Genomic DNA, 24,734 nt, shown 5'->3' on the forward strand with positions numbered 1-24,734 from the left:
CCACACACAAACAAACAAAAAAGGTTTGTTTTAATGAATTTGTTATATTTGAACCCAGCCTACTTTTCGATATATTTTTTCTTGCTTCAATATAATCAATTAAATTATAAAAGAATTATGTTATTAGATATCAGTTTTTATTTAATTAGCTTTAAAAATATGAGTTTGAATCAAATAATGTTCACAAGAAGAAGTTATATATATTTCTATGGTTTATTTAAAGAGACTGGTAGTTTGATTCCAAATTTTGAAAAATATGAAAACTTAAATTATTCTCAAATTTTATATCATAACTAGTAGGGTTCAAGTTCTAATTTAAATATCATTTCACATATAAAACTTTAAGAAGGTTTTTACATGTGTTTATGTTTCTCTAAGTTAAAATATGATAATATATAAGTTCCTGAAAAATGTGGGGATTGTAGCATTTGGTTTTAATGCTGTAAATCAAACAATAATATAAAAGGACGGATATTGGTAAAAAGTATAAAATCTCATGTTTCATATAAAATATAAACTGTTGACACATGGATATGTCTTGCCTGGCAGCATCAGAATCAGAAAAAAACCATCTGATGGCCAGCATCATTAATTGAAAGTCACTGGACAATGCCAAACTGATATGTACTGATTTATATTATACTAACTTGAGCAGAAAACTAAAAAATTGCTGATGTAGTCACTGTAAAGCAATCACTATGTCTCTCTTTCCACAATTTTTATCACAGGCAAGAAAAAAATAGCAAAATATGTTATTATTTTAAAATGAAACCTCAAATCAGATTAAAAGTTGTCATTATTGGTATCATAGTATTTGTTTTACTTTCATGAAATTTTCAGGATAAAAAAAGCCAAGAATTTAATCTTTTCTTTGTTCAAAACCAAAATTTACATGACTTTTTTTTTAAAACTTTTATGTGTTTAATCTTTCTGGTTTCCAGAGGTAAATCCCAAATCTTCCCAACCTTACATTCTTGCAATATTGTGCTGAAATCTTAGCAGTATCTGTCACAAAAATAGTAATGAAAAAAAATGTCTCCAAATATAAAAAGTGACAGTTGCAACATACAAATTACAATCATACATCATGTATTTTTGCAGTAACAAAAATAAATAAATACCACTAAAAATTATTGAGCCCTATTAAAACAACATTTTCTTTGGAACAAACTTTCATAATAAATAAATAATTAACTAGATATCACAGCTATCTAAAGTGCAGTAAGTTTTTAGATTTTGGTCGAACATCATAATCAAGTCCTCTTATTTCTAAAGCTTTTAATTTTGCTTTGAATAATCTGTCTTTGAGTTCATGTCTCTTGACTAGTTCCTGAGTATAAAGGCTGTCATAGGTTTCAGGTTCACTATATTTAGTTAGTAGCTCTGAAACTCTCTGATCTCGTTGACGTAGATTTTCCTTGCCATACATATCAAAGGAAACCTTTTTCTTTGGTGTATCAGGATCTTTCTTTCCTTTGGATAGACATGAGGAATGTGGATTGTCTATTGACAAATCTGCGACTAAAAAGCAAATTTTATATATTTTTACTTAAATGTAGTATTAAAAAATGAAATCTTTTGTGTTCAACTGGTATGTCATATATATTCAAAGAATATGAATTGATTATCTCTATTTTACATAGTACGCTACAAGTAAACATGCTTGTAATTTTTGTAAGCTCAGAGACTAGAATGGAATACTGTTCAAAGAATATCTGATGTTCTTCTAAAAAAAAACTTTTATTTAAAGTTTCTTATTAGGAATAACAACAATTGGCAAGTATGTCATTTATTTAACTTATGCTAAGAAAAATAATAGCATTCTTTTTCAGATGCAATATTTTAATGTCATCAAAAATATATATACTGTAAATTCAGAAATTATTGTGTGCATTTATTATTGCGATTTTGTCATTTTAGACTTAAATGCGATTTTAATTTTTACGATTTTACGAAAAATCCTGGTAAATTCATATGAAATATTTCAAAATGCGAGTTTAAATTATTGCGTTTACAACTCAGTCGCATTTTTCGCAATAATAAAAACCTCGCATTTATTTCTGAATTTACAGTAATTAACAATATAGTAAGCAATGCTTTATAAGAGTCTAATCAATATACTTTATAACATACCTGAATTTTATTTTATATTGTTGAAGTGACTAGCTGTAGAGATCTAGACAAAACATTTAAGTTATTGACCAAATATAATAGCTATTCTAACAGCAATAAGCTAGTGTAACCTGCCTAATCAGACACACTGAGATACCAGAAAAAATGTTGGATTACGCAGGGTGTCAGAATAACTAACTTTTTTCTGCAAGGATAGGCATATGTTGAGACAATGGAAATGTGTCAGTTAAAGCAAGATGTTGGAATACTCAGGTGTCGGATAGGCAGGTTACATTTTTGTTAGCCTAGCTTAGCTATTCTAACAGCAATAAGGTACTTATAGTCTAAACTTCATGGGTGTACTCAAAGAGGTTAGAATTACATTAAGAATTAAGAACTTTGAAAATGACCACAACGTGAAACCATTTCAGGGAAATTGGCCAAACTCTTATAAAGAACCATCTTTTTAGGTATAATTTTTCTGTTGTAAGATGTGACATTTTGCTTCCCTAAATTCATCCTCAATATCTAGGAAAAATCTGCCACGGAGTAATATGAGTTCAACTTTTTTTTTGATATGTTAGGTGCACTTGTTCCATGTTTTTTTTTAATGAATTCACTTGTGAGATACTTTTAACCTATTCTGTATGATTTCTGACCTATATGTCTAACTAACAAGAATGTGTCCGAAGTACACGGATGCCCAACTCGCAAAATCATTTTTTTATGGCCACACTGGACCGTGAAATTGGATAAAAAATATAATTAGGCATTAAAATTAGAAAGATAATATCATAGGGAACATGTGTACTAAGTTTCAAGTTGATTGGACTTCAACTTCATCAAAAACTACCTTGACCAAAAACTTTAACCTGAAACATGCACTTTCATTTTCTATGTTCAGTGGACCGTGAAATTTGGGTCAAAAGTTTAGTTTGGCTTTAAAATTAGAAAGATCATATCATAAGGAACATGTGTACTAAGTTTCAAGTTGATTGGACTTCAACTTCATCAAAAACTACCTTGACCAATACTTTAACCTGAAGCGGGACAGAGGGACGGACGAATGGACAGACCAGAAAACATAATGCCCCTCTACTATCGTAGGTGTGGCATAAAAATAACTTTTTATGACCCCTAATTGCAAGCAGATTCCTTGTAGTAGTACTCTTTACAATCAAACCACATTTCAAATATCGTTGACCTATTATTTAAAGGAACTGAACTCTAAATCAGACCACTGTGAAATTGAAGGCATTGTGACATCTATAGCATACTTAACCATCACATTCCAAATATGGTTATCATCCTGTATTGTCAGAATGTAGCAGAACTCATTCTGACTACTTGCATATGAAACCAGGACAATTTTAGGTGTCAATGACTAGCTACCAAATTGTGGCCATAAACTACTTCTTGACAAGTATTTGTTATTCTTTGTGAAAGTGAAGGTAAAATATTGAGGTTATTTGCATATCAGTAATGTTGTGATAGAGGACATCTTGTGTATACTGTGTGTATATTGATAGACATTGATAAGATTCAATCAATTTTCTTTCTTTATTCTAACTTCCCTTTATGTACAAAGCCATGTATATAATGGTATCATAGTAAACATTCCCACAGCATGCATAGAATATTGCATAATCTACTATAAATGAATCAACATTTTCAACATGTCCTCTCAATATTAATGAAAGCTACTAATGTTATATTAAATTATGCATCTATAAAGTTTAGTCTGCAACCTGAACCCTTCATTTGGCAAGCAGTGCAAAAATGTATACTGTTTACTAGGTTTATTTAGTCCTTAGAAGAACTTTGTATTAATGCCTTGATTTTTACTTAAGGCCTCGAGTCTTGAATCGCTTAGTTTTGAAAAGGAATGTATAAATATTATGCAATTAACTGTTTCCTCATACATTTATTGTGTATCTACAAAAATTCACCGAATTAAAGGACATTTTACTTTTCAACAATTTCCTAGTTAACAGTACACATTTTTATCAATATCCTCATTACTAGCAAACTCTATATATTACTACATGTACATAACAAACAGGGTTAATATTAATTACACAATGGCACAAAAACAAATGTAGAAAGAACACATATGGTGAGATCAAATCTAGTATCAAGTCTTCTTTAAAATCTGACAATTTTATCATATCTCAGCAAGAATATAAGCAATTCTGTGTGTTTCAAAATAAAGATCAAACTTCAGGTGTAAATCAAAACTTTAAATTTTAAAGAGTAATTCACAAATTTATTTTCCAGCACTCTTTGCTAGATAAATAATTAAATTAACATATGATTTAGTGATAGATTTTAATGCTATGGAATTTAAATAAGATAAAAAAAAAAAGATAAAAAAAAGAGTTATCTCCCATTAAATGATCTCTTTAAAATAAAAAATGTCAGATTCTAAAAAAGACATGAAAAACAAACATTGCACATACCAAACACTTGGCCTTAATATATATTAACTTCACCACAAGGATTGTAATTTTTGTTTTAATTAGGATTTGAAACCCATCAACTTCAATCATAAAATGTATAAAACAAAGGCTTTTTTTCATTTGGTATGTAGCAAACAGACAATACATAATGCCACAAATAATGATGATGTTATTTATAAGGCACATTATCAAAGTAATGAATTAGAAACAGTATTATTTAAAATACATGAAAGCACTATGGGTATAAAGCAATACAAAGACACAATGATGATGATTACAAAATGGCTGAACTCAGATGATGGGTAGAATGTTATACAAAACTAGCAGAAATAATGCATAGAATAAGTATAAAAGGAGTAGAAATATTGCGTAGTAAAATTATACAAAATGAGCAGAAATAAAAAGCATATAATTTTCTGACATGACATTACAAATGCAATGTATTCAGCCTATGGTAGCAACTCTTATTCATTGCAAAATTAAAAATATTAATATTAGACAGAAACAATGTGAATAATGAAATTTTCTCCTCAAATTTTTAAAATGTTTGATGATAAATGTAAGAGGAACAATAACAAAATTGGCAAAAATTTCTAAAAAAAATATATGCTGCATTCAATAGTTTTCATTCATTTCATCTTTTGGTTTAAAATTTAATGTTCTTCTTCTCTCAAAACAGACTGGACTAGTAAATACTAAATATAAGGAAATTTGATTACAAAAAGTTTCAGTTTTTCAAGATTGTACGAAAATTACTTTTGATATTAAAAGTACAAAAAAAACCCAATTGCACAAGAGGCAACAAGTTACAAGTTAGATAAAAATCATACAAAAGCAAAGTTATGCTAGCAGAAGATATACAATGCAGTAAATTAAGCAATAAGGTAGCAGATATACAGATACAATTACTTAGGACTGTTCATACAGGAAACACATGGATGTTGCTAAAAAATCATGTATTAAACTTTAACAATTAAAGAACAGAATTCCAATGTCCCCCACCCATGCATGTATTTTTATCTGAACTCAAAAACAAGTTTTTCTATTTTTTTATTTTTTTAATTTTTTTTAAAAAACTTTTCCTAAATATCCTGCAATATGTTGTACAGAGAACATAAATCTAAAGAAAAAATGCAATTTGCTTTCATTTTTGGGTCTTGAATTCCTTGCTCATCTCCCTTAAAATGAACAGTCCTCAGTAAGAAATCAACATACAAAGCAACAATTAAAGCCACAGCACAAAAACTAATAGTCCTCTCTATTAAAGTCTAGTTTATCCAGTGGTGATCTGAATGGTGAATTACGTCTTATGAGATATGGGGGTACTTTGAGGAGTGGGACAATAGGGGAAAGTGGAGCAGGAGGGGCAGTTTTCCTACCTGCATCCCCTGCAGAATTAATATCTATACAACTGCCCTTTCTTTTATATTCTTTCATCAGTTGGTCTAACCTATAAAAGAAATGATAGAAAACTGTAATAAAACATTTTGGTCTTAATTTAAACAATTTTTAATAGTTGTTTAAGCGAAAAATACACAAATTAAAAGAAATTGCTTTTAATATATAAACTATGTATTCATGCATGTTTTAATCAGTAAAGTTATAATATTAATGTCTTGTATCAAACTAAATAATAGGAACAAGACACTGCCTAGAGCTTATTGCTTGTATACTTAAAGCATAGTTCTGTTTTAAGCCTGAATATCATGAGTATCAACATTATCTTATGATAACACATAATACATGTACTATCAAAGATCAAGCCTGCTTTTAAAATGCCATATCTGTAGAAACATTATGAAAATCAAAGTTAACCTGCATTTCAGTGTTGATAGTAATGTTGTAGTCCTACTAGAAATCTACTCATTCATGTTTTTTTTGCTTTTAAAGGACAGAAGAGGGGACTGACAAAAAAAGAATCCAATGTATGCTACACTTGACATTTTTACAGGGAGTTTATAAACAGCAGTGTTCCCTTTGCACATTAGAAATGGCCATTGAATAACTAATTTTCATGTAGAATAATAATTTGACACTACAAATGTGGAATCTAATTTAGATATTTTTATAAGACTATCTGTATAGTTACTTTTTTAATTTTTCTTCTAATTCTATTTCTTTTCTTGAAACTTCTTTTTCTCTAGCTGAAAATAAAAAAATATAAGAAATGTATTCACAGAATGAATTTGAATGTATGATTAAATAAGTACATGTAACAGCCTAAACAAATAATAAAGTTTATGATCAGCTGATAAACAGTATATTTGTATTTTACCACTGGTATGCAACCAAAGTATTTGAAAGTTGTCATGTTAGAATAACATTAATAAGCTTTAATATAATTTTAACCATGACTTGTAGGTCTCACCATCCTTTTAAATATAGTTTGTGTATTAATTCATATCAAAATTCTTTAAACCTGAACTTTAACCAAAAGCTTAACCAATGTATAGAAAAGAAAAAAAAAAAGAGAAACATTATGCAGAGCAATAATTTATCACTCAATATTTATCTTGCTGCCAAGTGCAACGAAGTTTCACGAAGCATTGTGTATTGATAAAACAGAAAACCTTTTTTTTTCAGTTTTAAATCCTGTGACGTGTGAAATTAAAATTTGTCAAGACTGAACTAGGCATATGAATCATGGAACAGCCTTTTTCCCTCAAAACCAATAATTTGTCTTACTCTCAAGTTCTTTCTCTTTGGCTTCTACTCTTTTTTCTCTAACTCCAATATCGTCAGAACTTTTGGATGATTCTGATTCCCTACTTGAGGAGAGATGTCTTTCTAATAGCTGTTGCTGTCTTTGTATTCTTTGATCTCGTAATATACCTTCAATTCCTGGTCTTCTATGAACCTAATGATTGAAAAAAAAAAGTTTACTTTTGGTTAATAAATGGCTTACAAGGAAGGGGTAATAAGCTAACTGTCATGAATGTATATACTGAATATAAAATATTTCCAGAGGACAGTGACTCAAATTTTTAAATATTTTTGTAATAAAAATGTTTTATACACAATGAATTGTTTGTTTGCTATACATCCAGTGGCAAATATTCAAAATATGTTCAGGACAAGCAATACAAAATATATTTGTATTTTAATATAAATAGTTTATAAAACATAAAACCATTATTGGAAAGTTTTTGATTTTTGGTTTTAAACGCCACTTAGAGCATTAAGACTAGTTTATGGCAGTAATCTTGCTTTTATTGGTAAAAGAAGCAAAAGTTGCAGACCAATTACCATGACCAACGACAGTAAAACTGAGAATTCTAGTCAATTAAGATTAGTTTTCAAAAACCAAGATTTGAAGGTCTGCATACTAGAATATAATTGTAATTTAGGGTATAAATTTCACGTAACGAGAATGAAACCTTAATAAAATATTATGAATTCAATCCTTTTCATTTTTATTGGGGTTATATCAACTTTCATAGATTTCATTGGCATAGGCATAGGTGAACCACAAGTTAAACTGTAAATTTTTTTTCTTCTAAATTTATGTTGGCAGTATTTCTCGAAACCACAAAATAAAGTTTTTCTCAATCCACATTTTTTTTTATCTACAATATAATAGCTATTCTATACCTCAACTCTAAGTAGTTTGGCTATAACTTCATTGAGATCACTTGAATATCTGATGGGAATTCTATTAAATTCTCCCATACAAATCTTTTTGTTGAGTTCTGATTGGTTACTGGCAGTAAATGGAGGATGTAAGGAACACAGCTCATATAACATACAACCCATCGACCATATATCTGACTTCTCGTTATATGACATGTTATTCACAAGTTCCTGTCAAAATTAAAAATGTTTGTTTATGACATAATTCATACTCAAATATTTTTTTTATTTACAACTATTATATAAGGTAATATTACAGCAAATACTATCATAACTATGGAGCATACATGTTAGATGTTAGTCTTGTAAAGTCGTCTGCATTGTTATATTGTAAATTAAGTAATTTTGCAAAGTTTTAATCATTACGATTATTGTGACATAATAGGTTTTGCATAATCTAAATCTATATCTTAAATGAAATCATGATAGCATTATTAACATGCAACTTTTCTAGAAATCACAATCTTAACCTCACATAGTTGTACATCATTTTGTACATTGTAATTGATATTATCAGATTATTACATGGCATTTTTCATATCGCATGTATTTTCAGCCCTAGGTTTTAATATCAGCCCAAGAGCCACATGGCTCGAGGTCTGATATTGACCAAGGGCTGGTCTGAGACCACAATTGTCGTCCCTTGATTTTTTACGAATGTAGTCCCTAGTGTGGACGGTGTGTTACTTGCCAATTTGTTTAACATGTTTAATACCCCTTGCAAATGTATTTCTCCATGTTTAATGCCTCAAATAGTAAGTCCAGAAACTTAACTTTGAATTCTTTTCACTGAAAACATACACTTTGAGGTTTATTTTCCGGAATTTGCCATGTGATGATGTTACAGAAAGACATGTGATAATAATCAAAGCATGTGATAAATTTTTCATATCAGCTCGCTTACATGTAACACCATTTCGAAAAAAATATGGAATTCACGTTAATTTAATGCTATCATCATACTGCAAGAAATATATGTTATTTTCTCTAAGTTTATGATAAAACTCAATATATCTTTTTACATTAAAAAGGCAATTGGTATAATTTTCCTAAGTTCTTAATTTGTTGAAATTTGAGTTATACTTTTAATGGGCTTACATTGGCATAAATATATATCAACTCTCTAGAATAGAACATATTTTCAATTTATATTATAATGTGGAAAAAAGACCTTTAACTTGAAAGACATCTCTATTAAATATAAACATGACCACTTAGATGGTCTTTTTTCAAATGAGCCCTGAAACTGAGTTTAGAGTAGACTTTTTAATAAGGAACAGACTATTACTTGTTCACATAGTTTACTTACAGGTGACATATAATATGGAGTTCCAACATATGTTTTAGCAAAACTTGTCTCATGATGTAGCACTCTGGCAAGTCCAAAATCTCCTAACTTCACATTTTTATCAATGTCTAGAAATATATTGGCTGGTTTCAAATCACGATGTAGCACTGCTTTTCCATTCTTGCGTCGATGACATTCTTGCAAGGCTAGAGTCATTTGAATGAGCATCTTCCATACAAATTGTTCCTCCATATATATTCTGAAAAAAATAGATATTTACTGACTTGTAAAAATTTGGAACAAAAGATCTAAAATAGTCCATCTGTTTTATTTATGAATTTTGAAATATGATTCATGTTCATATATACTGTATAACATGCCTATTATGTCAGCAGATATTGACTTACACCATTTAACTGTTGTACTTTTATTTTACTCTAAGCAACATCTGCATGTTGAAAATTAGTTTCTCTAATTCTTTGTCAATTTATCCTTTTCTGCACGCATTGTATAAAAAAATAGTCGTGTGGTTCGTTTGATCTCAGTTTTTCATTGGTTAAAATCCAATTATGGAGTCGAATTTTCTGGCTTTCCTCTGAATTTCTTATTGTGACGTCATGAATAAAGGCAACCATGCCTGATGATGTCACGTAGAAAGAACACATATTCTTGCAGATCATTCGAAAAGGAGAAATAAATTTGCCTGCATATTGTTTAAAAAATCATTAGAGAAACAGATTCCACCACAAAATGATACAATATTTATCCTCTCGAAACAGTTAATTTTCAAATACATTCACTGCTACTCCATATACATATAAAAAATATTTTGTTTGCATTCAAGTTTTATATAACTGATTATTCTGAAACACATACCCATCTTTTCTACATCTGGATATTAGTGTTGCCAGGTCTCCACCATCACAGAACTCCATGATTATATAAATGGTGGTGTTACTACGATCAATGATTCTATCATAGTATCTAACGATATGCTTGTGTTTTAGTTCTCGTAAAAGGTTAACCTCTGACACCAACATTTGTTTTTCTGATTCTGTCATGGATCCATAATCCATCTCTTTCCAAGCATAAATCTATAAACATAGAATAAAGTTTACATCTTTTTAAAAATAGAAAAAAACAATAATGTACACTACAGTAAACGGATATTTTCTATGAAATTCTGTTGTTAAAGAATGTATACAATCATAAGTTTAGTCTGTTGTGAGTTTATAACGTCAGTAACTTGATTTTCACGCTAATAATGAGACTGCATTTTCTGAAGAATGTCCATTTAAGACAAAGTGGACACAATGTATAGTCTTGACTGTATTGCTGTATGTTTGTTAATTTCACATTGGCCTTTAGGTATAGGGGAGGGTTGATATCTCAGGCCACATTTAAAAGAATGTTTGTTTCCCCTCCCCCGGGTCTACCCTTTGTAAACAGACCAGGAAGGCAGGTTCTTTTTTTTTTAACTGGATGCGATTGTCATACATTTAGCATGGTCACATGAGTGGTTTGACTTGTCCAGTCCAGGCCACTTATCAGTTGTTTGTGCTCAATTTGAGTGTATTTATTTAGATTAATGGAGGGAGGGGAAACAAACATATTTTTAATTTTGGCCTCACAAATCATATTTAACTCCATCACATTATCTGCCCTTTTAGAGTGGTTTTTTTCTAATTTTGGTTCATTTGTTTGTTTAAAGTTTATTATGGCTTTCATTTCTTTAAACTAGAACACATATCTGCTTGGGGTCAGCTGAAGCCCTCCACCAATTGCAGGGTTTTATTCCTGCATTGAAGACCAATTGGTAGTCGTGGGTTTCTTTTTGCTTGGTTTGTTGCCTCTTTTCAATACTTTCCTTTAGACATGGATTATTTACTTACCTTGCCATCTTTCTTTCGTCTAATTTTCTTGCAAGTTCCATAGGATCCTGATCCAATTGTTGACAAAGGTTCAAAGTCATCCAGTGTACTGTAAGGCATCTTTTGACTAGAGAAAACAAATAGAAAACGCTAGTTGAAGGATGATAATCTTATTTTTCAAAGGAGAATTAGCTATGAATTAGACAAAAAAATTAAAGATGATTCTTCTCGTTCATGTTGTTTGAAGAAACATGAATATTAATATAACCAAAATTTTTAATTATATTTCGTTAAAAGCAGTTTGTTTGGCCAAAATTTGCCAACATGAGCATAGCAACATTTCTGATATATTTTTTACTTGCAAGTGAATAATTCAACCTCATGTGAATCTACATTTAAATTCAATCATATGAACTTCATTTCAACCCCTCAGCTTGAGATGGGTTACATGTCTACTAGCCATTGTCAGTTATAATAGGGAAAAAAGAATGTCAACACTGAAAGTGAAAAAAAGGGTTTGGTTTGGTTTGGCTGTCCGTCCGAGTTGATCCACAAAAACTTATTCTTATACAGGTAAATTTATTTCTTATAAAATGAAATCAAACAGACCTAGAAAAATTCAATTGCTTGTGGAGGCTATCTTATCTCTATTGGTTAATTAGATGGTGTCTAACACACAAAATTGTGATATAATATCATAGTCCATGTATTCTTAATAGTTTATTTTAAAAGTTTTTTTGTAATTTGGATAAACGTTTTATAATGTTATAAATCAAATATGAGAATTTGAGTCAAATCTTTGAACATAAAATTATTCTAACTCTGTTTACAAGGCTTGTTCGATTATCTTTTATATCTGTGTAAATTTCAATTATTTGGTACTGTAATATATTTTTTAATTAATTGCTTGTTTCTTTGTACATTTTACCTTTTCCAGAATAATTAGTGTAAGGGTTTAGTACCCAGGCATCTAGTTTTACCTTGGATTAACACCCTGTACATGATTGAATATTTATTATTAGGGTTGACTGGTTTCTAAGTTGTTGCTTGTATAGATTATTATAATCATCATAATGAGAAAAGAAAAATGCATACTTTTTTAAACATTTTGTCATCAAGTAATCAATACAAGTATGTATTTTACTGTTGTCAGAGACAAATATACTATATACACATGTATATATGTCTCTGCTGTTGTCTAATGGTTATATTAGATATACGCTTTGCAGTTTTATATTTAGGACTGTATAATGATCATGATGTAAAGTATTATTTTTTTTAATCCAAAATAATTTGCATCAAACTTGTTATTAAATGCAAATTATAGAAAACTTACCTTCAAAAGCAAATCCAATGCAATGTCCAAAATTACATGTTTATGAAATCTGTAATAACTTTGAGACTGATTACAACATTTTATATGTTGTAATAAATCATTTTGTATATAGGTAATCCTACTTTACACAAAGTGACTAATGTATTTCCTTTATATTTCCCAAGCTAACCTTGTCACCTGTTGGGAATCACCACTACAAATTTTTAAATTTTCATCCTTAATTTTGTGTGTTTCACAAGCTGACATTTAAATTGTGTGTTTTCCTGCAGGGCAAAGCAGTTCAGTTATACTCCTTTATTTCCTAGATTTAGATAAGGTGTCACATTGTTTAACTCCAGTATATTAGATTACATAATTTTATCAACAAGGTAATCATAGCCCTGTAGGGATTAATTTTGAGCAATTGTAATATAATTAACATCAAAGGTCAATCCACAAACAATTGTGAGACACAAATATTTACTTAAAGGTTTTATTACACATTAAATGACAAAACTGTGAATGGAGAAGAAAATATATTCTAGCAGGGCCAACAATAAATAATTGTACTGTTTACAAAATCCAAACCTTAATTTCCTGTCCATCTGTTAGGGTGGGTAAAAAAATTTTGTAGTTTGTATGTTAATATATATATAACAATGAAAAAGTGGTATTCACATTGACATTACTTGCTAGAAAATAAAATTTTGATTCCTTTGATTTCTTTTGAGATTTATAGCACTGATGTGTAAACAAGATAAGTGACATTGATAGTACACATGATATGATGCACAGTATTAATGTGCTGAGACACCATGGTCACCGTTAGCTATATGTAAAAAACAAGAGGCTTTTAAGAGCCTAAATTGCTCACCTTAATTTTTTTGGTTAAATCTCTCATCAACGATTATTTTGGCTTTTCAATTTATTTAAATGTTCTTTGAATCGTCCTATTTTCTTCAAAAGCAAAAAAAAATAAAATCATTTTCTCCTATGTTCTATTTTAGCCATAGGCGCTATGTTTCTTGACATACAAGGAAATAAAATATAAAATTTATACTAGATACTCTGAAACTCATTTAGCCTAAGTTTGGCTGAAATTGATACAGCAGTTTCAAAGGAAAAGATTTTTTTTAAAGTAAGTCAACATGATGAACAAATTGTGAAAAAAGTCTTTAAAGGGCAATAACTCCTTAAGGGGTCAATTGACAATTTTGGTCATATTGACTTATTTGTAGATCTTACTTTGCTGAACATTATTGCTGTTTATATTTTATCTCTATCTATAATAATATTCAAGATAATAACCAAAAACAGCAAAATTTCCTTAAAATTGCCAATTCAGGGGCAGCAACCCAAACAACAGGTTGTCTGATTCATCTGAAAATTTCAGGGCAGATAGATCTTGACCTGGTGAACAATATTTTCCCCTGTCAGATTTGCTCTAAATGCTTTGGTTTTTGAGTTATAAGCCAAAAACTGCATTTGACCCCTATGTTCTATTTTTAGCAATGGCGACCATGTTTGTTGATAGATCAAAACTTCGGATACAATTTATAAACTAGATACCCTAAGGAACATTCAGTTAAAGTTTGGAAGTATTTGGCCCAGTAGTTTCAGAGGAGAAGATTTTTGTAAAAGATTACTAAGATTTACGAAAAATGGTTAAAAATTGACTATAAAGGCCAATAACTCCTAAAGGGGTCAACTGACCATTCCTGTCATGCTGACTTATTTGTAAATCTTACTTTGCTGAACATTATTGCTGTTTACAGTTTATCTCTATCTATAATAATATTAAAGATAATAACCAAAAACAGCAAAATTTCCTTAAAATTACCAATTCAGGGGCAGCAACCCAACAACGGGTTGTCTGATTCATCTGAAAATTTCAGGGCAGATAGATGTTGACCTGATAAACAATTTTACCCCCTGTCAGATTTGCTCGAAATGCTTTGGTTTTTGAGTAATAAGCCAAAAACTGCATTTGACCCCTATGTTCTATTTTTAGCAATGGCGACCATGTTTGTTGATAGATCAAAACTTCGGATACAATTTATAAACTAGATACACTAAGGAACATTCAGTTAAAGTTTGGAAGTATTTGGCCCAGTAGTTTCAGAGGAGAAGATTTTTGTAAAAGATTACTAAGATTTACGAAAAATGGTTAAAAATTGACTATAAAGGCCAATAACTCCTAAAGGGTTCAACTGACCATTCCTGTCATGCTGACTTATTTGTAAATCTTACTTTGCTGAACATTATTGCTGTTTACAGTTTATCTCTATCTATAATAATATTCAAGATAATAACCAAAAACAGCAAAATTTCCTTAAAATTACCAATTCAGGGGCAGCAACCCAACAACGGGTTGTCTGATTCATCTGAAAATTTCAGGGCAGATAGATGTTGACCTGATAAACAATATTACCCCCTGTCAGATTTGCTCTAAATGCTTTGGTTTTTGAGTTATAAGCCAAAAACTGCATTTGACCCCTATGTTCTATTTTTAGCAATGGCGACCATGTTTGTTGAAAGATCAAAACTTCGGATACAATTTATAAACTAGATACCCTAAGGAACATTCAGTTGAAGTTTGGAAGTATTTGGCCCAGTAGTTTCAGAGGAGAAGATTTTTGAAATAGTTTATGACGATGACAGACGACAGATGCCAAGTGATGGCATAAGCTCACTTGGCCCTTTGGGCCAGGTGAGCTAAAAATGTATGCTTTTTTCGGAGGCAGATTGTTAGCCGTGACCCCATATTTTTATTTCATTTTCCCCCCAAGTATATGATAAAGTTCATTTATGAAAAAAATATAGAGAAATCCTATATTAGGAAGAAGAAAAAAATGATTTAGACCCGGGAGGTCCCTTAAGCATGTTAAGTCATATATATAACAAGATTAGGCCTTAAGCTGAAAAACTGTATATGTGTATTGTTTGTGGTGTAAAGACTACTTTTCAGTAAAGCACTAAAATGAATGCATGTAAAATTCAAATAGTATACAACAAGTTAAGAAGTCTTATATACATGATGTACAGTACACAGAAAGTCACATTAGTGAGATTGCACATGTCATAGTCTACACTGTTTACATAGAGTAGTTATAAATTAATCATTATATTTTGTACAATTGCTTGTACATGTAATGCCAAAGAATTAATAACTCAATAGTCTTTTCATCTCCTTTCATAAACAAATAATGGTTGAACATAAAATTGACAATGGAAATGGGGAATGTGTCAAAGAGACAACAACCCGACAAAAAAAAAAAAAAAAACAACAGCAGAAGGTCACCAACAGGTCTTCAATGTAGCGAGAAATTCCCGCACCCGGAGGCGTCCTTCAGCTGGCCTCTAAACAAATATATACTAGTTCAGTGATAATGAACGCCATACTAATTTCCAAATTGTACACAAGAAACTAAAATTTAAATAATACAAGACTAACAAAGGCCAGAGGCTCCTGACTTGGGACAGGCGCAAAAATTCAGCGGGGTTAAACATGTTTGTGAAATCTCAACCCTCCCCCTATACCTCTAACCAATGTAGAAAAGTAAAAGCATTACAATAAGCACATTAAAATTCAGTTCAAGAGAAGTCCGAGTCTGATGTCAGAAGATGTAACCAAAGAAAATAAACTAAATGACAATAATACATAAATAACAACAGACTACTAGCAGTTAACTGACATGCCAGCTCCAGACTAAACTGATTGAAAGATTATGATTTCATCATATGAACATCAGGCACAATCCTTCCCGTTAGGGGTTTAGTATCATACCATCATAACATATATGAGAAGAACATAACCCGTGTCATGCCAACAACTGTTTTTAGAATAAATGTGTTTAGTTCCGACGCAAAGACCTTATCAGTGACTCAATATTAACGCCAAAATATGCAATTTTTAATGACTTGACAACAGTATTGTAATTATATCCCTTCTTAATAAGTCTATTCAAAGGTTTTGTAAGTTTATGAGGTGAATACTGACACCTTTGTGCTTTATAAAGAATATTTCCATAAAAAATTGGATGTGAAATACCTGAATGTATAAGAAGTCTGCATGTTGAGCTATATTTACGAATGATGTCTTTATACCGATGATAAAATTTAGTAAATGTTTTGACTAGTTTGTGATATCGAAAACCCTGATGTAATAATTTTTCAGTAATACATAACTTTCTCTCGTTAAAATCTAAAACATTGTTACATACACGAGCAAATTGTACAAGTTGAGATATATAAACACCGTAAGATGGTGACAAGGGAACGTCACCATCTAAAAATGGATAATTAACGATAGGAAATGAAAAATCATCCCTTTTATCATAAATTTTAGTATTCAGCTTTCCGTTAGTGATATAGATATCAAGATCAAGGAAAGGGCAGTGGTCATTGTTAGTGTTAGCTTTATTTAACGTAAGTTCACCAGGATAAATTTCATTAATATACATACTGAAGTCGTCATTATTGAGAGCCAAAATATCATCCAAATATCTAAAAGTATTATTAAATTTGTTTATCAGATGTTCTTTTGATGGGTCTTTGCTTATTTTTGTCATAAATTGTAACTCATAACAATACAAAAAGAGGTCTGCAATAAGTGGTGCACAGTTAGTCCCCATTGGAATTCCGATAATCTGACGATATACGGAATCCCCAAAGCGAACAAAAATGTTATCTAGTAAAAATTCAAGGGCATATATATATAGTATCAAAGCATGTCCAATTAACATAGTTTTTTTGTTTATTGCTACTAAAAAATGACCTAAAAGAGTTTGAACATATATATTCACATTCTGATTTTTTGAATGCCCATTTAATTAGGTGTGTGAATTTTTTCTTAATGAGAATGTGAGGCAATGTGGTATACAGGGTAGAAAAATCAAAACTTTGAACAGATTCAAAATCACCAATATAAGCATGCAATTTATCAAGTACTTCCAACGAGTTCTTGATACTCCAAAAGTAATTTATTCCACTATTTTCGAAGGCCTTATTTGAACAATTTATTATAAGGTTTTTAATTGTACCAAGTGTGCTGGTAAGAAGAATAGACAATTTAGTAGTTGAACAATGGCTTGAAGACGAAATAAATCTATATTTGTAAGGGGTTTTGTGTAGCTTCGGAAGCCAATACATAGTTGGGACTTTCATTGTATTTGGCTCTGCTTGTAAAGCGGTGGCTAAAAGTGTTGAAGATTTTTCTCTGTTGATGTTATTAGTAACAAATGCTTTTCTTTTATCACTGTATTAGCCATCAACTTTAATATTGATTAATTACACGGTGGACAAATCGTGATAAGGTGTATTGTATGTCATGCTTCTTTTCAAGCTTTCATATTGGAAACCCATCATACATGTGTTATACAAGAAAAATACCTATTTGTTTGCAATTTTGGGACTAGAGAAGAAATATTTTGGAGAAGTCAGCTCATTGGGTATGGCTTCATTGTGGAATTGAATGAGGAGGATGCCCTATGATTTTGATTGATAAACTTACTGCTTTACTGAATGTCTGGAATAACGGTTATTGTCTTCACCTGACAAATCAACATCAAATTTGAAATCCTGAGTCATTTTTACTTTTTTTATGTTTGATTTATACTCATAATCTTCAGTACCATTCATGTTTTTTTTCAGTGTGAAAATTTTGTATCTAATTGTTCATGGCACATCGTAAAAGGCTCAAAAGTTTGACTGTCAAAAACGTAAACATCCGTAATTCTCTGTTGATCAAAATAGAATTGGTGATCTTGGAACATGTCCAGACACGAATTTTCAGAAGTTAACCATACGCAAGTAAATTAAGATTTAGAGAAATCACCATCATTAACCTTTTAGGAGAGGGCACTGTGTAAACTTTTGTGGACCATTTCTTAGCTTTATTCGCACAGATACATTGCTGTCAGCTTCCGTGTTTGAAGTTCCCGCAATATGTAAACGTTGTTGTGATTGGAGAAGAAGAATTTCTGTTCTTGAATTTCATTAGTTAGATATAAAATGTAGGGTTAAAGGTTAAACCATCATGTGACTCTCAAAATGGTAGACGAACATTTAGAAAAACAAACTACTAGATGCAAACACCCATAATCACTTGATAGACCAGGAACCATGAACCAAATCTTGAAATAATGTAGAAGCAATGGCAGATCCTCCTCAGTTTCATTTTCCTGTTGGAAAAGAAACAGAACATTCAATCAAACTTCTTTACAAGTTTTTTTGCAACAATCTTTTCCTTGGCCAGTGGGAATTAGCACGATCATGTATAGCAAGATTAAATGATGAGAAAGCTTGGTTGAAAGTAGACATCAGGAACATATTAACTGATATAATAAATTATCCATTTAGTCGTAGGTAATTATGGAGTCGTAATTATGTCAAAATTATGAAACATGGAAAACCCTAGACCGATTTGAGATTTCTTTTATCGTCAGAACTTATAACTTGATAATGAAAATAAACTCACTTGTTTCGTGGACTAATACATGATCGTGAAGGGACTGGAAACTTATGTAGTAACCAGCAATGCATTGATTTTTCAACACCCCTTAGCTTCTCATATGTTTGCAACTTTCAATTTTCAAATATTATGAAATTTATGCATGTTCCTTTTTATTGACATGTTTCTCAGGATGAAGGAGCAGTTTATGCCCTAATACAGAGCTGAAGCACACCTTTGGGTGTGGAATTTTCTCGCTGAATTGAAGACCCATTGGTTGCCTTTGGCTGTTATCTGCTCTTTGGTCGGGTTGTTGTCTCTTTGACACATGCCCCATTTCCATTCACAATTTTATTTTCAATTCAATGTTTCCTTCAAATTTGTTTTCAAATATTGATGTTCGCTAGAAGAAAAAAATTATTTGCCTATAAAAAACTAAAGTTTGGATAGAATTAATTTTTGTTTCTCAAAGAAGGAATATGAAGAGCAGCAGATTAATTTGGTGTGGCCTTACCTTAGTTTATAATTGATCTTGCATTAAAAGTGTTTGCCCTGCAGCTGATCATTGAAGTTCTTTCAACAACTGTCAAGATACAGAACAATAATGATTTTGCTGTTCTGTTGATATATTGGTACTTCCAAACATTTCGCGATATTCTTGGCTCATAATCATCCATCCATCCAATATTTAAAGATCTCTGAAACTGTTCTATCAATTGCCATATCATACAATTGAAATTTTGAAATGGTAAAAAGTGTGCTGTTTTTTGTAAAATGTCTTTTTTCTTTCTTTCCAGCATTGCAAATCATGATATTGGATCTAGTCATCAATTGTCCTGGTTGTGTCTTCAGGAATATAAACTGTTACTGGAAGACAAAGAAAAGGTATTGATACTAAAAAAATTAATAAAATTATATATACAAATATTGATCAAAGATCTAAGTACTTGATATTCAAAATAAAAAAAAGAATAAACCAACCTACAGTGGTCCTACACATTGTTTAGCCTCTGTGCTTCCCACAATCATTGAAATGGTTTCTTTTTAGCTCACCTGGCCCGAAGGGCCAAGTGAGCTTTTCTCATCACTTGGCGTCCGGCGTCCGGCGTCCGTCGTCGTCCGTCGTCGTCGTCCTGCCTTAACTTTTACAAAAATCTTCTCCTCTGAAACTACTAGGCCAAATTTAACCAAACTTGGCCACAATCATCATTGGGGTATCTAGTTTAAAAATTGTGTCCGGTGACCCCGCCAACTAACCAAGATGGCCGCCATGGCTATAAATAGAACATAGGGGTAAAATGCAGTTTTTGGCTTATAACTCAAAAACCAAAGCATTTAGGGCAAATCTGACAGGGGGTAATATTGTTTATCAGGTCAACATCTATCTGCCCTGAAATTTTCAGATGAATCAGACAACCCGTTGTTGGGTTGCTGCCCCTGAATTGGTAATTTTAAGGAAATTTTGTTGTTTTTGGTTATTATCTTGAATATTATTTTAGATAGAGATAAACTGTAAAAAGCAATAATGTTCAGCAAAGTAAGATCTACAAAAAAGTCAACATAACCAAAATGATCAGTTGACCACTTTAGGAGTTATTGCCCTTTATAGTCAATTTTTAACCATTTTTCGTAAATCTTAGTAATCTTTTAGAAAAATCTTCTCCCCTGAAACTGCTGGGCCAAATTATTTGAAACTTGGCCACAATCATCATTGGGGTATCTAGTTTAAAAATTGTGTCCGGTGACCTGGCCATCAAACCAAGATGGCGGCCACGGCTAAAAATAGAACATAGGGGTAAAATGCAGTTTTTGGCTTATAGCTCAAAAACCAAATAATTTAGAGAAAATCTGACATGAAGTAAAATTGTTAATCAGGTCAAGATCTATCTGCCCTGAAATTTTCAGATGAATTGGACAACCTGTTTTTGGGTTGCGGCCCCTGAATTGGTAATTTTAAGGAAATTTTGCTGTTTTTGGTTATTATATTGAATATTATTATAGATATAGGTAAACTGTAAAAAGCAATAATGTTCAGCAAAGTAAGATCTACAAATAAGTCAACATGAACGAAATGGTCAATTGACCCCTGTAGGAGTTATTGACCTTTGTAGTCAATTTTCAATCTGCTTCCTTTGTTTAATATTCACATAGACCAAGGTGAGCGACACAGGCTCTTTAGAGCCTCTAGTTTTCTGAGCCAAAAACCATAAAATCTTAAATGCCTTAATTTCTTTACTTCACAACTTTTCACTTATTGTACAAATGCAGTTTTATCCATTCTAATTCACTGCTTAACAAAATAAATGTGTCATAATTGTGTAAAAGATCTTTTTCTGTCAAAAATATTGAAATCTTAATTAAAATGAAAAGAGGGAGAAACAGTGTATAATTATACAATAATGAGACGAATGAAACTTATTTTGAAGGATTTATACAAATACACAAACTGTTATACTTTTAAAAGATGTGTTATATATGTGATAATTTGTGTAAACCAATGACATAAAAACAATAGACTTTTATTTACTACCTATATGGTAAAAGTATCCTAACTGCACAGAATTACTTTATCTTTTCTTAATAAGATTAAATATTCATGTCTGAAAAATTGTTTAAAAAAACCAAACTGACATTTCCATTCTAAACAATTGAATAATTTCAGGAGGAAAAAGACAATGTTCTGCTAGAAAAATCATGTGAATTTCGGATCCTTCTATTGGAAGCCTGTATAGATGCAGCAGAACAAATTATAAAAGTAAGATTAAAATAAAGCCTGCACATATTTTTTTGAAATGAATGAAAAGCCATTTCTATGGCAAAAATAGCACTTGATTAACATTAAGCTTGAGTTCTGCTAAAATCTAGATTAATCCTTCCTACTTTTAATATTCCTGCCCCAAACTTCATCACCAAGATACCCCCATTTTCCAGTGGCAGTCCAAATTTCCCTGACCATCATTCCAGATGGCTTCTATCGTATCAACCTACCTATTGTATTTATTGTGAACTTGTTCTCGTCCTGAATATGCATGAAATATTTGCCACTGGACGTTAAGCAACCAACAATCATTCAATCAATCCAAACTTCATCATTGGTTGCTAGCTTATATCTTAGAGTTATGTTCACTTAGTGATAATATGTTGCTTGCAGATCTCTGGTACTATATATTACGGTAAATATTCACCTTCCTAGCTTGATGCTTCCATATGCCATGAGCATGATGTCATACAGTATTAGATTCTTTATATTGATAGCATTTTTTTATCCCTCTTATTTAAACCAGTTTATTTAGAAAGCACATCTTTGCCATGCTAATATCTATCATTGTCTGTTTCATTTTACTTTGATTTTTTTACAGGATTTGTATCTTTACCAGAGAGCTGTGTCGAAAACATATTATGATGATGAATCAACAGACCAGCCAGTATCACTGACCACAGATTTATTAAAATTTCTCAGAGACAAACTCTTGGAAAACCCATTATTAGGTCATTCTGTCATATGTTCAATATATGCATGTTCAAAGCATTCACAGTACAAGAAAAACAATGAAAACCTTCAGGGTTTATACATTAAAGCAGTTAATATACTTTTGGATAAGATTTCTAATTCTCAGCAGAAAAATCAACAGGAAAATATTGAAAAAGTAGAAAAAGTGTACAAAATTATCTCTTTATATAACCCTGAAGGTAAGCAATACCAGAACTATCTCCCCATTAGAGAGCTTTTTGCTAGAATCTATGAACTGTCTGTAACAGATGACCCTCTGATAGACAGACATAAAGTTTTATCTGTGATCATTGGTCGAGAGAATACCTATTTAGTAGAGGAGTTTTGCAAGGTTGAATATGACCTTGAACTAAAATTCTTTTTATCAACTGCAAGTTACCATGGAGATGAACTTTCTGAAGAACAAAAATGTCTGTTAACTGTAGTAAACCAGAGAGAAAAGAAACAGCAGATGAGATTGCTATTCCTTATGTGCATAAAGAAACAGCAACACTTTTTAAAAATAGTTGTGGTAAGCATATTTGTTGCAATTAAAATTAGAAAAAAGATAAGTTAAAGATGAAAATTCATAAATGTAATATGATATCAATATTTTAACATCTTTAATGAAACAATGGCTGCATTTTAATCAACATAATAATTTATTTTGGTTGTATGTATCTTACATTAATTATATAAAACCTACTTGCTTGGTCAGATATTGTGCATAGTGTTTTCAGATAGATATTCTACACATTTATTAAAAGAAGATGTTTTTCGTCAAATCAGTTATTAAATTGTTTAATTTTAAAGATGAACTGTTTTTAACAAAGTTCATTTTCAGACATTTTTAAAATACTTATGCACAATAGTCATGATAGTATATCAAACTTTGTGTTGTGAACACCTGAAGTAGATACCTTGGTATGCTAGGTTGTCAAATAATGCAAATGAATGCAACACTTACATAATACAAATGTAATCAAAATTGAAAACAACGCTTCACATGGTCTGCAGACCATATGTAGTGCTGTTGTCAAATATCGATTATTATTAAAATTATATTCAGGGGAATAGGAACTATTCCAGAGCGTATAATTCACACACAAATTACCATGCACACGAAAGGTTTGTGTCGTAAATGTTAAATTGTTGTATTTTTGTCACTGAAGAATTATTATTGTTATTATGTGTATCTGTGAAAGACTCAAAATGACATTTCACCCTATTTCACCAATTTACCACCACAATTTTGGGTTTTAAGGCAAAAAAAGTTATTGGTGACCTACATTTTTGATTTACTTAGTTTTGAAGCTATATTTCAGCTTTTTACAGTATATTGTAGTTTTGGACTAAACGTCGCAGACATTTTTTTTTTTAATATTTAGATAATAACATGTCAAAACCTATTTTCCCTATCATTTCATTGAAAAATGGTCCCTTCTACATACCTGTTTAAAAGCAAAATTTTGAGCTTAAATGGTCCTGGACCGCCTATTTTTTTCTGACCAATTTGATTTACCTTCTGCAAAGACTACAATAACAAAAAATACGGCGCTTCTGACAGAAACTTTGAATAGGCCCCAGCCACTGTAGGTAAAAATTTAAAAAAAATTTTGTTCAATGTAACCTACATGTACACAGTTTCGATACTGAAGAATACAGTAGGCTTTAACAGATCTACTTCTTTTTGGTCAATTCAGTTGATTTGTTTTTGTTTGAATACATTTCAGGATACTTCTATAGCTTTGATAAAGACAGGACAGTTTAAGTTATTGAGAATGTTATTAGAACCAGTAGAATTTCAGCCCCTGAAGCCACTTTTACTGCTTCATGGTTGGTCTTATTGCCATTCTTGTCAAACTGCTAAACAGCTGCTTGATGCTTTGTGGAGTGAAGAGGTAATAATAATTTATAAGTCAAAAAATCAAAATTCTTTGAAGAATAGGAGCCAATTGTTTATCACTATTTAAGAAATGGACAGCACTACCAAAAATTACAGTCTTTTTATTACATGTATACTGGCCTGGATTTAAAAATTAGGTGTAGATTTCTTATGGATAACCGAAAAACATATTGTAATATAAAAAGAGAGTAGGGTTTCTTAAATGTAGTTTT

General features: G+C 31.0%; 2 protein-coding genes across 6 annotated transcripts in view; one reads left to right on the forward strand and one right to left on the reverse strand.

Moving 5' to 3' along the window:
* Positions 1-360: 360 nt before the first annotated feature.
* Positions 361-18,668, reverse strand: LOC134711684 (serine/threonine-protein kinase Nek2-like). 4 transcript variants are annotated; one of them, XM_063572449.1, is made up of 9 exons: positions 18,188-18,431; positions 11,382-11,487; positions 10,366-10,583; positions 9,511-9,748; positions 8,163-8,372; positions 7,257-7,428; positions 6,661-6,715; positions 5,951-6,021; positions 361-1,521 (listed from the first exon to the last, which is right to left on the reverse strand). In XM_063572449.1, exons 1-9 carry the CDS (start codon positions 18,313-18,315, stop codon positions 1,208-1,210), a joined length of 1,512 nt encoding a protein of 503 aa, XP_063428519.1. In that variant the 5' UTR covers positions 18,316-18,431; the 3' UTR covers positions 361-1,207. The 4 variants fall into 4 exon arrangements, with proteins under 4 accessions (XP_063428519.1, XP_063428520.1, XP_063428522.1 ...); XM_063572450.1 differs by lacking the exon at positions 18,188-18,431 and adding an exon at positions 18,522-18,668 and having other exon boundaries at positions 362-1,521; XM_063572452.1 differs by lacking the exon at positions 18,188-18,431 and adding an exon at positions 18,512-18,647 and having other exon boundaries at positions 362-1,521.
* A 47-nt stretch (positions 18,669-18,715) lies between these two features.
* Positions 18,716-24,734, forward strand: part of LOC134711683 (zinc finger FYVE domain-containing protein 26-like) — a 43,678-nt gene continuing 37,659 nt past the window's right edge. For both annotated transcript variants that reach the window (XM_063572447.1, XM_063572448.1), the window contains exons 1-5: positions 18,716-19,041; positions 19,924-20,011; positions 21,789-21,881; positions 22,486-23,148; positions 24,350-24,517. In XM_063572447.1, the coding sequence (XP_063428517.1) occupies positions 18,830-19,041; positions 19,924-20,011; positions 21,789-21,881; positions 22,486-23,148; positions 24,350-24,517 (1,224 nt within the window). In that variant the 5' untranslated portion in view covers positions 18,716-18,829. The remainder of the gene's footprint in view (positions 19,042-19,923; positions 20,012-21,788; positions 21,882-22,485; positions 23,149-24,349; positions 24,518-24,734) is intronic.

This window comes from Mytilus trossulus, chromosome 3 (genome assembly GCF_036588685.1).
Source record: "Mytilus trossulus isolate FHL-02 chromosome 3, PNRI_Mtr1.1.1.hap1, whole genome shotgun sequence".
Lineage (NCBI taxonomy): Eukaryota > Metazoa > Mollusca > Bivalvia > Mytilida > Mytilidae > Mytilus > Mytilus trossulus.